The sequence below is a fragment of the Ammospiza nelsoni genome, chromosome 22 (genome assembly GCF_027579445.1).
Source record: "Ammospiza nelsoni isolate bAmmNel1 chromosome 22, bAmmNel1.pri, whole genome shotgun sequence".
NCBI lineage: Eukaryota > Metazoa > Chordata > Aves > Passeriformes > Passerellidae > Ammospiza > Ammospiza nelsoni.
The window spans coordinates 566,198-581,256 of NC_080654.1; the positions used below are offsets into that span (position 1 = coordinate 566,198).

Genomic DNA, 15,059 nt, shown 5'->3' on the forward strand with positions numbered 1-15,059 from the left:
GAGCTTTTCCTTTTTCTGAAGAACTCTGGCTAAAAAACAGCAAGAGAAGGGTCAGAAGAAATGGCTGAAGTGGCTGAACTCTCCCAAACTCCCAATTCCAGACAGTAAAACAAAAGGAGGAGAGAAACTGAACAGAAATGTGTCTGATGAGATCCTCAAAGCACTAAAACTAAAACCGAGGCAGTCTCTGCTGAGTGAGCAGGCCCATCCTCCTGGCCACGAGCAGGAACAGTCCCAGCCCCACGAGGAGCCCTGGCACCCATCGCTGCCCCAGCCACGGAGCAGGAGCTCAGCAGGAACAGTCCCAGCCCCACGAGGAGCCCTGGCACCCATCGCTGCCCCAGCCACGGAGCAGGAGCTCAGCAGGAACAATCCCAGCCCCATGAGGAGCCCTGGCACCCATCACTGCCCCAGCCACGGAGCAGGAGCTCACCTCCCCTGATTCTGTACTGACCCGGGGGCTCCCCACCCCAGAACACAGCCCGTCCCCCCAACAGCCACAGCTAACCCAGCAGCACCCATCAAACCCCCAGCACTGGAGACTGGGCACAGCAAAAAGGGAATTCCTGCAGAAATCCCCTGCTCTCCCCTTGCCTCAGTGGGCCTGCAGCATTTTTACTGGGCTGAGCAGCAGAGGTGGGTGAGCCCTGTGCCTGCACTGAGTAACTACAACTTTACCAGAGGGCTCAGGACAGTGCTGGGACACAACCATCACACTGGACAGGCTACAACAGCAGAGAGCACTCCAGAGTGGAGAGAGAGAATGGGGAGTTGTGCACCAGCAGGAAAAACGAGCAGCAGGTTCAGATGTCCATTGGTCGCATCACCCTCTGCTCCAGCAAACAAAAACTGGCGGGGAAAAGTTAAAAAACCTACTTGGTGAGCAGAGCTGTGTCCTTTAATGCTCTGTGTGTGCTCCTCTCCCCTGCCCAGCCTGGGGGAGCACCAAGAGGAGCTGCCCTGTGCCACTGTCCCAGAGCACCCACAGCTCCTCAGGGACACTGCCCTGCTGCATTAAGCACTTTCTGCTTACAGAAACCCAAACTCAAACAGTCAAAGACAAAAACAGACTGCTCTTTGCAACACAACCGAATGAGAAAGTTGCCAAGTCCACTTTCCTAAAGAGCTCGTGCAGCAGGAGGGCAGAAAAGCAGCTCCTCCCCAGGTATGCACTGCAGACACAACTGTGGCTGCGCTGCTCTGAGCCACCAACAGCTAAAAAAGAGATTTTTACAACACATTATTTCTCTGAACCTTCTGCCCAAAGTCAAACCCAGTGGAGCTGGGTTAGGTTTCAAATCTCCCAGGAAAGAAGTGTTTTATGGCCACACAAAAATGAACCGTTGAAGGCGGCACCCAAAGGGCCAGCGGGGTCCAAGGGACATCTGAGCTGCTGAGAAACCCAACTCAACAAAATCAGCTGCAGAACAGAGAGATGGAACACCAACAAAAACCCCCAAACAACCAAACCAACCGAAAAACCAAGAACAGAAACAGTCATTTGCAACATTATCCCTGCAAATCCCTTTAATGCTTATTGTTGATATCAAACCAAATGTCAAGCTTTTACCCATTTGAAATTATTGATAACCCAACGTTCCCTTTAATTAAAGGGATAATTATATATATATATTTTATTAAAAAATCAACTCTGTATTCTGTCAATACCAGGTAGGAATTCACAATTTGTGATGTTACTGAAAATCAAGATAAACGTTTCTGGAGTTTGTTTTGTTTCGTTTCTCCCCTCTACCCAAAAAAAGTTATTTACAGACTTAAAAAGCCATGCTGCAGAACTGAGCTCTCTTTTAAAATTATGAAGATTTCCTACAATGTATTAAAATAAAAGTAGATTTTTTTTATTATTATAGCACTTGGATTCAGAGCTTGTTATGTCACCTACTTGCAATCCTTGTTTTTTTTTTTTAGTTACCTATAGATGCATTGAGTGTCCCTTCACGCACAGTGACTCGTGTTGTGAACCTGATTCTAGCACCTACTGAAAACAAACTAGTAAGAAAAGAAAGAAAAAAAAAAAAAAAACCAAGATTGCAGGAAGTTCTCTGAATGTTCCACACAGTCCTGTATTTCCAAGAGGCTTCTGAATACGTTTTCATGCAGGGAGACCCACACCAGTCTTGAGAAATCTTCTCTACAAATGAACACTATGCTGATAAGTCTCTACTTGTCGGGTGGTTGCTTCTGTTTTAAATATATAAAGAAATCTTTATAAGATATTCTTTTCCTTTTGTAGCTCTTCTTGTATGTAAAAATGTTCCACTCCTTCCCAAGGACTGGGGTTTCCATAGCCAGCGTTACAAATAAATAATTTATTACAACTGTTTGTCGCCTTCTTTTTTCAGTCGACTGCAAGAGAAAGAAAACTCATTTTAACACGTTTTAACAAAGAAGGTGTGAGACACAGGAGACTGCTCTGCCCTCCTGCCACCCTTTTGAACCCTGAGCACTGCCACAGACATATTGGATGAAAAATCCTTTTGTTAGGGTCTTTCCTCCTGAGAAGCTTCAGCTTCTCCATGTTTTGCTGCTTTAGAATGTGATTTGGAGAATTGTTTACCAGCATGTGAATTGTTTTTACTTGATGACCAATGACAGCCACCAGTGTCGAGGCTGTGAGCAGTCACAAGATTTTATCATCATTCTTTTCTATTCCTTTCAAGCCTTCTGATGAAATCCTTTTCTTCTATTCTTTTAGTATAGTTTTAATATATCATTTAAATATAATATATATAATAAAATAAAAAATCAGCCTTCTGAAACATGGAGTCAAGATTCCCATCTCTTCCCTTGTTGGGGTTGCATGCAAATTCCACAGAGCAGCACCCTGGGCCCTGCCCTGGCACAGGGAGCCCCACAGGTGGCACCAGTGCCAGCTGTGCAGGTGGGACGTGACTGGGGATCCTGCAACAGGACACTCAGCTACTCCAATGCCGTGCCAGAATCTGATTCCCCTTCCCACCTGCCCAGAGCAGGTGCGAGCACAGCTCAGACACCAGGGCCCAGCACAGCGAGAGGAGGCAACTCCCAGGGAAAAGAAGGAATGTAGACAAAGCCCACGGAACCCCCAGGTGCCCAAAGCCCCCTTGCAGGCTCACCTGTAGTAATCTTCCTGACTGGGTAGGTGCCCGCCGTGCATGTGGGGGTGGCCGTGCAGCCACTGCTGCTCCATGGCCAGTCTCTGCAGCTCTGCCGACTGCGCGTGCATGGCCTGCAGCTGGTGGGCTGCTGACATGGGAGGGGGGATGGCCCCGGGCAGGTCCCGAGGGTAGGGGGTACCTGGGGGGACAGGCAGCGCGTTCGCACTCTGCTTTGCTCCTCGGTCACCCCAAAAAGCCGCCACAACCACCCAAAGCACAGCTCGCTCCCCCCACTGAGAAATGTTAAACCCCACGATAAAAAATAACGCTGCAGATCAAAGCCCGGCCCTGCAAACCACCACAAAATGCTCTCACCAAAGACTGGATGCCGGAGCATTTCATGCTCGTGAGGTGGCTGCCCTAGCAATGGGTTGGGGATGGTCCCAGGTGGGTAGGGAAAACGTGCCAGGTGGGGTCCAGCTGCTAAAGGATCCACCAGGGGATGGACAGGTCCTGCTGAGCCTGAGAGAGAAGGAGAGAAAGAGTTTCCACAGGGGAAAGGAACACAGAGGCAGAACAATTCCCTCAGGTGGCGCCCAGCACCAATGTGGGGTCATTGTACCTCTGTTCACCCCACTCTGAGCAGACACAGGGGCTGTAACAGCCTTGAGCACCAGGGGAGCCACCTGGAGCAAGAAGCACCCAAGAGCCCCTGACTGTGCTTGAACCTGGCAGAGCTCAAAGCCAAATTTGGCTCAAACACACACACACACAGAGCCTTGGCAGGGAACTGCCTTGGCTGTGTCTGCAGCAGCCTCTCTCCGCACTGGGACAATGTACAAGCCATGGTTTTGTCCTGAACAAGCACCTGGGGAGCATCCAGCCTCACCTGCACAGAGGTGCTCCGTGACCGCCTCAGCTGGCAGCAGAATCCGTGTACACACACGGCCTGGGTCACATTTCCTGTGCTGCCAGGGGCTTTGCACACCTGCTGCACCTGAGCCCACCTGTGATTTCTGCAGGGAGCCTCAGCAGCTTCAGGAATGCTGATATTCAGCATTCTGCCATCCCTTACCTGCAGCCCCCCAGCCCTCAGGAACCTCCCTGCTGCCTTCCTTGCTGTCCAACCTGGCTTGTGCAGCAGCACTCCACATTCCCTCCAACTCCAACAGTGGCCATCCCAGCACACTTAATGGACATTCTCCAGGGTAAAAGGATTCTCCATCTGCTTGCACAAACACTGCATTGGTAACCAGACACCAGAACCTGCATTTTACTCTGACTCCCTCCTCCCCTACCTTGGCAGCTGCAGCACCTGGTGCCTGGTTCTCTCCAGTCTGTCACCAGAAAATGTGAAAATTCCTGCTGAGTGCCTCATCTCCAGGGCTCCAGACCTCTGGAGCAGTAACCACGTATCTTGCTACAGAAATGGGCAAGCCACAGATCCATTTCTGAGACTATTAATTATTCCAACTGTAAGGTGCTGCTCTGGGACAGCAGTACTTAAAAAAACCAACCCACAACAAACCAGCAAACCTTTCACAGTGAGGGTCTGAAGGAAGATCACTGTGGTGTTACCATCACCCTTCAAAAAGTAACTGCATTTTAGTTACCACAACCTTCCACAGCACAGAAGCACAACAGGGACACGACGACAAGGATTTTGCTGTTTGAGGTCCAGAGTCACACTGGGCCCATTCTGAGCTGCTCCCCAGGGCAGTGCCCAGCTACCAGGGATTTTGCTATTTAAGTTCCAGGATCAGACCCATTCTGAGCTGCTCCCCAGGGCAGTGCCCAGCTGCCAGGGCACAAGGATTTTGCTATTTGAGCTCCAGGATCAGACCCGTTCTGAGCCCAGCTCCCGGGGCTCACCTTGGTGTAGGGGGTCCTGCTGGTGTAGGTGTAGATGCGAGTGTATGTGCGAGTGCTGGTGGTGGTGGGGGGTGACGTTGAACATCTGCAGCCGCGCCAGGGGGTCGTTGGTGAGCGAGGCCATGCGCTCGGCGTGGATGCGCTCGGCCGCCAGCCTGTCCGGGTAGCTCATCTCCGGCCGCAGCTGCGGCCCCGCCAGCGCCAGTCTCTCCCTCTCCAGCGGGTTGAGCCCCGGGTGGAAGGAGGCGAAGGGGTGCGGCCCGGCGGCGGGCGGGATGGTCAGCGCCCCGTGCCTGGCGAAGTGCTCCATGGGGTTGGTGGCCGGGTGCAGCGCGTCCAGCTCCGGCGGCTTCACCTCGAAGCCGGGCTTCATCCTCTCGCGCAGCTCCCGCTCGCGGATCTCGCGCTCGCGGATCTCGCGCTCGCGCAGCTCCCGCTCGCGGATGCCGGGGTCCACGTTGTACAGGCCGGGCATGTGGTAGGCCAGCAGCGGGTCCGTGGGGTTCAGGGGCACGAAGAAGGGGTGGTTGCGGTTGGTCGGGGACATGACGTGGGGCCGCGCGTACTCGCTGAGCGTCCGCAGCGCCGGCGTGTCCGGCCCGATGTACGGCGGCACGGCCGCGATGGTGGTGGGGGGCGGCTCGAAGGACGGCCTCATGTGGGCCGGCCCGCTGAGCTGGGACTCGCCCAGACGGCCCTCGTGGGAGGAGCTGGACACCTTCTGCTGCACACAGCGGGGAAACAGCCTCAGGTCAGCACAGCTCAGCCACACGCACACACATAAACACAGCCCTCCCCTCCACCGCCAGCCCCTCTGCCCGGACACGGCACTCGTGTGCCTGCACAGGACACCGAGGCATTCCCTGCGTCTGCACAGCGCTCTCCTGCTGCAAGGTAAATGCCAACACTTGGCCTCATTCTGCCCAGCTGCTCTGGCTTCCCACAGACCCAAACCTGGGGCAGAAACTCTCCATTTCCTTTAAGGAGAAGACAGTCCCAGGCAGGTCAGAGGTGCTCAGAGCGGGCTGGATTTCAGTCCACACAGCTCCATGCTCAGAGACCCCTGACAGGGTTAAAGGGCTCCTGGGGATCTGCATCCCGCAGCCATCACCCAGGTCAGACCCAGGCACCAATTCCCTCCCCCAGCTCTGAGCCAGATCTGCACCTACCGCAGCTCTTTCCGCTTCTCTCTCACGCTCACGCTCCCGCTCTCTTTCCTTCTCTTTCTCTTTTTCTCTTTCCCTCTCTTCCCTGGCTTTCTGCTCCGCTTCCCTTTTGGCCTTTTCGATGGCCTCTTCTCTCTTCTTGGCCAGTTTGGAGCCTGCCAGAGGCATGAAGTACAGGTCTGCCCTGGAGCATGAATTGTAGCCACGGTCCAGGTGTTTATAGAACCTGAAAGGAACAAAACATAGAAGAGCTCAGCCCTGGGAAAGGTGCAAAGCATCCAAACTAAAAAATATCATTCTACACTTCGACCAAACAGTACCAGCTTCCCAGGAGAAAATTCACTGTACTGTACTGGTTTTACACACACAGACAGTGGAGTACAAAGCAGGGAAAGCAGAGCACTGATGAAAGCTCCTCACCTGGCTGACTGGCTGGCGTGGCTGGGGATGTCCACCACCGTGGGCTCTGGGGATGGGCTCCGGGGTGGAGGGGGAGGGCTCTCGGGCTCCTCAGCCTCATCGGGGACCTCCTCCTTGATCTGGATGGGTGGCAGCGTGCAGGCTGTCACCACGGGCACCGTCCCACTAGAGGCTGCTGACGTGGAGATGGGGGTCTGCAGGGGGATGCCAGGCACGGTGGGCGGCGTGGAGGTGGAGGGGCACGACGGAGGCGTGATGGAAGGGGGGCCCCCGGGCACAAAGGGGTGCTGGGAGAAGGGGGGCTGCGAGGAGACCTGATGGAGTCCGGAGGGAGGGTGACTGGCAGGAGGGGGAAGGCTCTGGCTCTGGGTCAGAACGGGAGGCTGGGCCTGAGAGGACTGCAGAGGCTGGCTCTGAGGCATCAGCTGCAGGGGAGGAGGGTGTGCCGAGGGAGGGTGGTGAGTGGACAGCGAGCTCAGCGGCTTCAGAGCGGGCGGCGGGGGCAGGTTGGAGTTCATGGAGAAGGGAGACGGCCCCGAGAGATGGGGAGGGTGCTTGTGGGCCGGGGCGGTGGGCAGCTGCGGGATGGGGGTGGTGGGGGGAGGTTTGATGTGAGGCATGGCCATGGGGGCGGGCGGCAGAGGCTGCTCACGGGGAGGCTGCGCCGGCTGCAGCGAGGCCGAGCCGGGCAGCACGGGCTGCGCCGCCTGCAGCCCCGAGTGCGAGTGGGACGGGGCCTGCGTCTGGAGGGGCACCTGAGACTGAGCGGGCTGGGCGGGCAGGGAGAAGGGCTGGGCGGCCCCGGGGCCGTGGGGCAGCAGCGGCTGCGCCTGCAGGGCGTGCGGGGCGGGCTGGGGCTGCCCGTGCGGCGGGGGCTGCGCCGGGGCGGGCGCGGGCTGGCTCTGGGACGCGCTCAGGGGCTGCAGGGGAGGGTGGGGGGACGGGATTCTCTGCGGGTGCAGCGCAGGGGCCTGCTGGATGTGCGAGTGGGGAGCGGGGGGAGCAGAGGGCTGGGGCTGGCCCGCGGGCTGGGACACGGGCGGCGACGCCTGCGTGGGCGCCGGGGCGGCGCTGGACGCGGGCGGCGGTGCCGGCAGCGGGGCCGGCGCCGGCGGCGTGGGAGCTGCAGCCTGGGCAGAGCCGCCCGGGGCCTGCAGCACCTGGGGCTGCGCCTGCAGCACTTGCTGCTGGGCGGAGGAGTCCGAGTCGCTCTCGTTGTCCTGCGGGCTGGGGATGCTGGGGGACGTGCTGCGGTTGTCCTGGTCGATGTCCTTGGGGTCGCTGCTCCCCTCGTCGTTGACGCTGCGGCTGTCGGAGCTCTCGCCCTCGCCCTCTCCCTCCGAGGGGGAGTTGGGCCTGCTCATCTCCTGTGGGGAGAGGAGACCACTGAGCCCGGGACAGGCACTCCAGGTGTGCTGCAGAATGGGGTCTGTCACACTGTGCAGACACAGGTGCCCTTTGAACCTCACAGCGCCCAACCAACACAGGAACACAAACACACAAAGGAAGCGCAAAGACAGCAGAACCGGGATCCCCCCACAGTGCCCAGGGGCAACAGGAACAAACTGAAATACAGGAGGGGTCCTGCTGAACATAGCAAAACACTCCTTCACTATGAGGGTGACCAGCAATGGAAAAGATTTGTGACAACTCCAGTGGTGGTCTTCTAACTTGTCAGAAGACAAAAACCCAAATTTAAATTTACAAAAAATGGAGGAAAGGAGTGGAGAACAATCCAGTGTACTCCTATAAGGTTGATATTAATATTAAAACAAAGAAAAAACCCAACTTCTGGACTTACCCCATATCACTCCACTGTTTTCAGCAGGAGGAACACATTATAACATTGGTCGCTTTCCAGCCACAAGATTAAGTTACAATTTGCTGTGGCTTAAATTGATTTAATGTTTTTGGTTTGTTACCAGATTTGCACTCCTCCCCACCTCAAACCATTCTCCTAAGAGGAAACACTCCTGTGTGGGACTCACTTGAGTTTTCGATTTTTTGGCATTGGACCTGTCAGGTTCTTCCGTGTCAGACGCTGCCTTCTCCCGCTGCCTCTTGGAGTTCTTGAGAGGAGAAGAAACCTCTTCTTTTATCTTCTGCCACAAAGGGAACAGAACACAACACTCACCAGTGGTGTAAATGCAAAAGTAAGTTGAGTGTAGGCCAGTGCCACCCTATTAACACAAATTAAGGAGCAGCAGAACTCAGGAGTTGGCACAGCCAGTATTTAAGAACACTCCAATGCACATCAAACCGGTAGGAAAAAGGCAAAGTGCACAAAGCATTCCTCATATGAAGGGATATTTTAAAGAGAGCTGGGCAGAACCAAGTCCATGAGGAACTCACAGCAGATCAAGTGGCCCAGGTTACCCTTCCAACATAGACCAACACAGTTATTAACTGGTGCAAGACAGAGCCAGAATTTCTGCAGGAGACAGGATAAACCTCCTTCTGCTGCATGAAAGTCTTGCTCTACTCTTGATATTTTGAGAGGAATATTTTTAGATCCCCTCAAATACAGGGCCAAGAGTGAATAGCTATTCTGAGATTACTACCTTCTCCCATGGCCTGGAAAAGCTCTGTGCATCACATAATTACCTAACTTTAAATTCTGCTGAGTTTTCAGTTTTATAATGTGAAAACTTACTCCATGCTCATATTGACTTTTTCTAATCTGTGTAATATTTATTTTTAACTTGCTACTTCTCAATTCACACTGCTTAATGGTAAGCCTTCACCTTCATGTGGCTTTGTTTCTTTAGAGCTCCCTTGGAAAGGCACTCAATTCATTTGAACAGACCCAACTGTCAGCTTGCTCTGAACAATCAAACAAATACACCTCCAGAAAACAGTGGCAGAAGCAGACTCAATTACTAAATGCTCATACTCCTTTGTAAACAAAGATTAAGCACTGCTTACAAAAAATCCCCAAAACTGTCTACTAGTCTTAAATTCAGCATTTCTGATCTGCATTACTCCCCTGAGCTTAATGCTTACATTTCCATCTGAAGTGGAGGGATTACTTTACTGTGAGAGCAGGGAGGTGATGTGGGGAGGTTGGATCACTCTCATCCCTCCATGGCCAGCTCCAGGCTGGCCCACTCTCTGCCTTATGCACACTCACAGGGTTTTTGGGTCATGGAGAGATTGCCCAGCCTTCTGTACCAGTCTGAGTGGCCTCAGGTGCGCAGCCCTGGCTGGGGGAGCGCAGGGAAGGGTTACCTGCCCAAGGCAGCCCAGGGAAGGGTTACCTGCCCGAGAGGCCTCAGTGTTCAGCCCATGGGAAGGGTTACCTGCCCAAGGCAGCCCAGGGAAGGGTTACCTACCCGAGAGGCCTCTCCTGGCCGGGACAGCCCAGGTGTGGGGTTACCTTGGTGGATTTCTTGACGGACTCGGCCTTGCTGTCGTTGCTGGAGGTGCTGGCGGCGCTGGGCGAGTTGCGGCCGCTGGAGCGCACATCCTCGGCGATGGGCGAGGCGCGGCCATCGGGGCTGGCCGCCTGCTTCTTCCTGCCACTGCGTAGGGTCGACATCTGGGGACAACAGCCCGGTCAGACCAGCACTGAGGGGCCCCCTCAGAGCGCTCTGCCTTGGCAGGGCCATGGCGAGCACGGCCCTGGCACCAAAAACCTGCAGCGTTTCTGCACTTTGTCCTTCAAAGCCCAAGCGGACTCAAATGTAAAAGGAGGCAAATCCTTATTCTGCCTACTCACAAGCATTAAGTGCTGATTATTTCATCAGCAGTGGCTGTTAGAAAGGGCATTCAGGAAGATGCTCCCATACACAGCACACACACAAGGGGGCTGAGGCAGCAGAGGAGCCCATGCTCCATTAAGAATGCTCCATCTGCTGGCAGTCAAGGCCAAGGTCTAAACCCCCAGTTCCAGCGTGCTCCTGCTTTAGAAAGCACAAAGCTCTATCTCACTATCTACTCCATCAGTAAGGGATCAGGAGAGTACATTTCAATAATTAATGCTGTTTCCCTGCCAGTTTGGCAGTTTTTTGGAGGACTGACTATGAAAAACAACACTCCCCAAGAGTGTAGCCTCACGAGGTATTTACAATCAATGGTCACATCATCCTCTTCAGAAAGACAGAGAGGGTAGGGCAAGGAAAGAAATCTATCTGCTGCTTTCCCTCAGCTAAACCCAACTCCAAGATAAATCACCCAGAGTTGCTCCTGATGCCCCACCCAAGTCACAACTCGGAGCACACCAACCACAGAGGCAAAGCAGAGCTCTGTGAGGGAAGAGGCTTTAACTCCAGTAACATGAGGCGACCACATGAACACCATCTGATTTTTCTGAACCTCCCAAGGGCACAGCTCTGACAGGATGCAGCTGGAAGGAGGACACGCACTAGCACAGGATCTGCAATGCACTGCCAATGCCCCCTCATGGTGACAGCCCACTGCCAGTCATGACAGAGAAATAACACAGCTTTCAGGGACATTCCATCCCCTTTTCCAGAGACAGCTCAGCCTCAGCAAAGCTCCCCCTGGCACATACAGGCAGCAGGAGCAGCACAGCCCATGGCAAACCAGTTCAGGGCTCTGGCTCCCTTTACCCCTGCACTGAGCAGGGTGAAACGCACCGAGCCTCGACTGCGCCGTGTCCTCATGCTATGCTTCCCACTGAGGCCATCGTCTTCCTCCTTCACGGGCTTGAACATAAAGGGGGGGGGGTCCACGGGCTTCTCGATGGGCGGCAGCTCCCCGTACTTCTTGAAGTGGATGCGGCAGTCGGTGCACAGCAGGATGTTCTCCCGGCCCCCGTGGTGCCAGTCCTTGGAGGCTTGGGGCAGGGAAAGCAGCAGCTCAGCACCCACAGAGCACCCAGCCCAGCACAAACACAGGAATTGTTAAAAAAAAGCTGATTTTCTATGGGTAACAAGTTTCTGGAAAAGTCTGTTCTGTCCCAGTGCACATCCTCAATACTCAATTTTTACCAACTATGGTTGCTTGATTAAGAAACTCCAGCTTTGAGGCACAGAAAGAAACCTTATCTGCTCTACCTGGGAGCTAACAAGCAGCTGCTGTTCTTCAAAGCTGTGGTTTCTGCAAGAGAAGTGAGCTCTGAACCTCTCATTTCCTTCCCCATTCTGGGGCTTCCACTTTCAGCTGCAAATGCCCCAGCACCAGACAACCTTTGGGAGCAGCCACAGCAAGGGGGCTGATGCACAGGACATTTGCTGCAGCACCAGGAAGTTCTGTGTGCGACAGCCACAGCCCAACAGTGACTCATTATGTCCCAAATTGATTACCGAGATTATGGATTATGCAGATTTATTCCTGTCTAAATGTCTACCTCGGGCTCCCCCTCTGTCAGCGCAGTATTAATTTGCAATGGCAAAGCCTGGTTAACTCTGTTAGGAACGCTGCATATTTCAGCTGAGAGCAGCTGTCCCAGCTCAGGAGCTGCCCGTGCTGGCTGCAGCCAGCCCCAGGGGAGCAGAGGGGAGCCCCAGCAGGGATGGCACTGGCACTGGCACCTACTGGTGGTGAAGCAGTGGCGGCAGGCGTAGCCCTTCAGCTCCTGCTCGCTGTCCTCGCTGTCAAAGTCATCCTCACTGGCCGAGCTCAGGTCCACTGAGGGTGGGAGAGAGAGGAAAATGGAAAATCAACACTCAGCAGGATTTTCTACTTCCTCCTACTTGGCTAAAATAAGCACTAAGTGGAATGGATCGTGACTCCCCACGCCCACCCTGCCTTGCATGGCCATTATTGCTGATTTTTCACACTGAGCAAAGCCAGATCTCATCACGCTGCAGGTTCAAGAGGATCCCAGGAATGTGCCAAGGGATTCAACTCCTGGAACCTCTGATTCAGCACGTGCTACGTGTCCAGGTAAGTTGTCATTCAAATACCATCCATGGGGAGTTCAAGAGGCTGTGTTCCAAACCCACAATTTTCAAGAGAAAAGGCATTTATCTCTAGAATCTGGTCCAATTTGAAATAAAATATTCTACATTTAAAACCTACAATATCCCATGAACAGGCCCTGTAGTGGCTTTTCTGGCTTTTATTTTGTTACCCAGCAGCAGAGGTGTTTGTGGGTGGAGCAATCAATGCTTACATACCATGAACCTGTCTGAAAAACCTGTTCAGATCCTTTTGCATGAGAGGCACTAAAGGATAACTAACACCAGCTCTCCTGTCCTTAATGCAGTACTCAAAGTTTTAACCTGTGGCAAACTCACACTGCAAAAATGTCATGTTCTGAAGAAGAAAATATGCAAAGGGTCCCTCTCCTTTGTGGCAAATTAGCTGATTACACATCTATGAGCTCAAAAGCAGCATCTAAAGCACTGAAAATATGCAGACATCACAAAAGCTGTATCTTACCTTCTAAACACCTCAGGAGTAAGTATTTACCTTTTGAGAGCACTGCACTTTTCTAGTCCCACCACTATAAATTCACAACATAACAGGGCTATAATTTGGCACAAGCAGGAAGCCCTGAGGCTTCTTCTGTTCAAATCTTTAATTAGAAGAGAGGTCCTTGATACAGGAACAGTGTTTTTCTAAAGGCTCCAAGAAGATGTTTTGTACATGCAGGTTACAGTTTATGGATTAAAGCTCACAGATTCTCCTGTACTTGCATTTGTCAGCAACTCATTACCCTTCAAATTAACACAGGGTTACATTTAACAGCTACCACTGCCCTGATTCCTACATTAATACTTGCAGGTGCTGAAACCCTGACTGCAGAGCTGACCCCAGGCTAGCACTTGTTTCTTTTGCTAAATGAATTGTGATTCTCATCCTGCAGTCAGGTCCATAGGATGGCTCCCCCCAGCCACAAGCTCTCACAAGCTGAGTATCTGGGACTGAGCAGTGGAGTCCAGATCCTCACTCCTTGTGCACACAGAGACCAGCATTAAATCCCACCAGCTCAGCAGTGAAAAGCTCCCAGCCCTTTCCTGCTCCTTACCCTGGACAGAATTCTGTGTCCAGCCTGCCCACCACATCCTCCACCTGCCCTGGTCATTATTACATCTGCCCATCTGCCTCCCACAGCCCCTTTTCTCTATGTGGCTTTAGGAAGATTTAAACCTCCCAGGGTAACAAACCCTTCCCATTTGGACAAAGGTTTCTGTCCCTGTAGGGACCCTGTGCAAGGCAGCAGGCACTGCTCTGGGGAATTGCTTTGGGTTGGACACTTTGCTCCAGGCAAGGCCACTGCTCCTCCAAGGCTGCCTGGGACAGTGCTGGCTGCAGCACAGTCTGAGCTCCAGCAGAGGGTAGGGGTCACCCACAAGGATGGAAGGGATTTCTTTCCAAAGACAGGGAGCCCCTCCTTCCTTCCTTCCTTCAGTGCTTCCCAATCCCCATTACTGTAACAAGCCTGGAGAACATACCACAGCACCAAGAAAAAGAGCGGGGAAACCCAACCCCAGGGCAGCATTTCCATGCTCACAGGATGCTTTAGTGCTTAGGGCCTGCACACATCCCTGGCTGACCAAAGCCCCGTTCCGGCAGCACGGTGCACGAGCAGGGAGGGCGGCTGCCCCAGCTCCGTTTCCCCGCTGTCCCTGGGATGTGGCACCTGCTCCCTGCCCAGCAGTGCCCAGCTGGGCTGCACTCACAGAACTCGCTCGAGGGGGGCCTGGAGGGGGTGTTGACGGGCGTGGAGGCCGTGCGGGTTTTGATCCTGCGGAACACGGCCTGGCGCCGGTGCCGCCGGTGCGCGCGCGAGCTCGCCGCCTCGGGGGTCTTCTTCCAGTAGTAATAGAAGGTGATCAGCTCCCCCTGCAAGCACAAACAGCAGAGAGCATGGGGTTAGAGGCACCTGCCTGCCGGCCCCCTGCCTGCCCCAGCTCACTGGGATTTCTCCAGAAGAATTAGGACGGATTTCAGCCAGGAAAAAAGAACTGTTCGGGTAATACACACAAAAAACACTTATTATTTTTTGCCTGCTTTGGCAGAGGAGGAAAGTAAGTAAATAAATGCTTTTTCACTCCTCCCCTAGGAGAGGAAAGAGGCTGGGAAGCACCAGGAGCCAGCCTCCACCTGGATGCCTCAGAAGAGGGTGCCCTTGTGTCACTGTCAGTGTGCCCTGGCACCGAGCTCTGACAGCCACCCCAAAGCTGACAATGACCCCAGACCTGACAGCCACCCCAAAGCTGACACCACCCCAAAGCTGACAGCCACCCCAAACCCAATAGCTACCCCAAAGTTGACAATGACCCCAAAGCTGACAGCCACCCCAATGCTGCCCCAGCTCCTGCTGTCCACAGACAGAACAACGCTCAGCCCGAGCACACTCTGCCACTTTGTCAGCCATTGTTCAATATTCTGTGTAAGGAAGTGGAAGTTTGAGTACAAACGTGTTCAACAACAAGTCTATAACCGTAACACAACCCCACCACACTAAATCGTGTTTTAATTTGAATATATATATACCCGCATCTAAATTAATTAAGCCGTTAAAAGAGCACACCTAGAGAAATGAGTGATAATTTCACAGCATAATGAATCTGGCTTACATTCAGGAAGT

At 53.6% G+C, this 15,059-nt stretch overlaps 1 protein-coding gene across 2 annotated transcripts in view; it reads right to left on the bottom strand.

Annotated features, from left to right (window-relative positions):
- Positions 1–1,052: 1,052 nt before the first annotated feature.
- The window catches only part of RERE (arginine-glutamic acid dipeptide repeats), a 106,668-nt gene continuing 92,661 nt past the window's right edge, over positions 1,053–15,059 (bottom strand). Inside the window, exons 11-21 of one of the 2 annotated variants that reach the window (XM_059487490.1) lie at positions 14,149–14,311; positions 12,056–12,148; positions 11,155–11,354; positions 9,933–10,094; positions 8,545–8,658; positions 6,557–7,923; positions 6,140–6,362; positions 4,971–5,691; positions 3,474–3,620; positions 3,117–3,297; positions 1,053–2,367 (exon numbers count right to left, since the gene is read on the bottom strand). In XM_059487490.1, the coding sequence (XP_059343473.1) occupies positions 2,334–2,367; positions 3,117–3,297; positions 3,474–3,620; positions 4,971–5,691; positions 6,140–6,362; positions 6,557–7,923; positions 8,545–8,658; positions 9,933–10,094; positions 11,155–11,354; positions 12,056–12,148; positions 14,149–14,311 (3,405 nt within the window). In that variant the 3' untranslated portion in view covers positions 1,053–2,333. Of the gene's footprint in view, positions 2,368–3,116; positions 3,298–3,473; positions 3,621–4,970; positions 5,695–6,139; positions 6,363–6,556; positions 7,924–8,544; positions 8,659–9,932; positions 10,095–11,154; positions 11,355–12,055; positions 12,149–14,148; positions 14,312–15,059 lie in introns of both variants that reach the window. The other variant, XM_059487489.1, reaches the window with a different exon arrangement.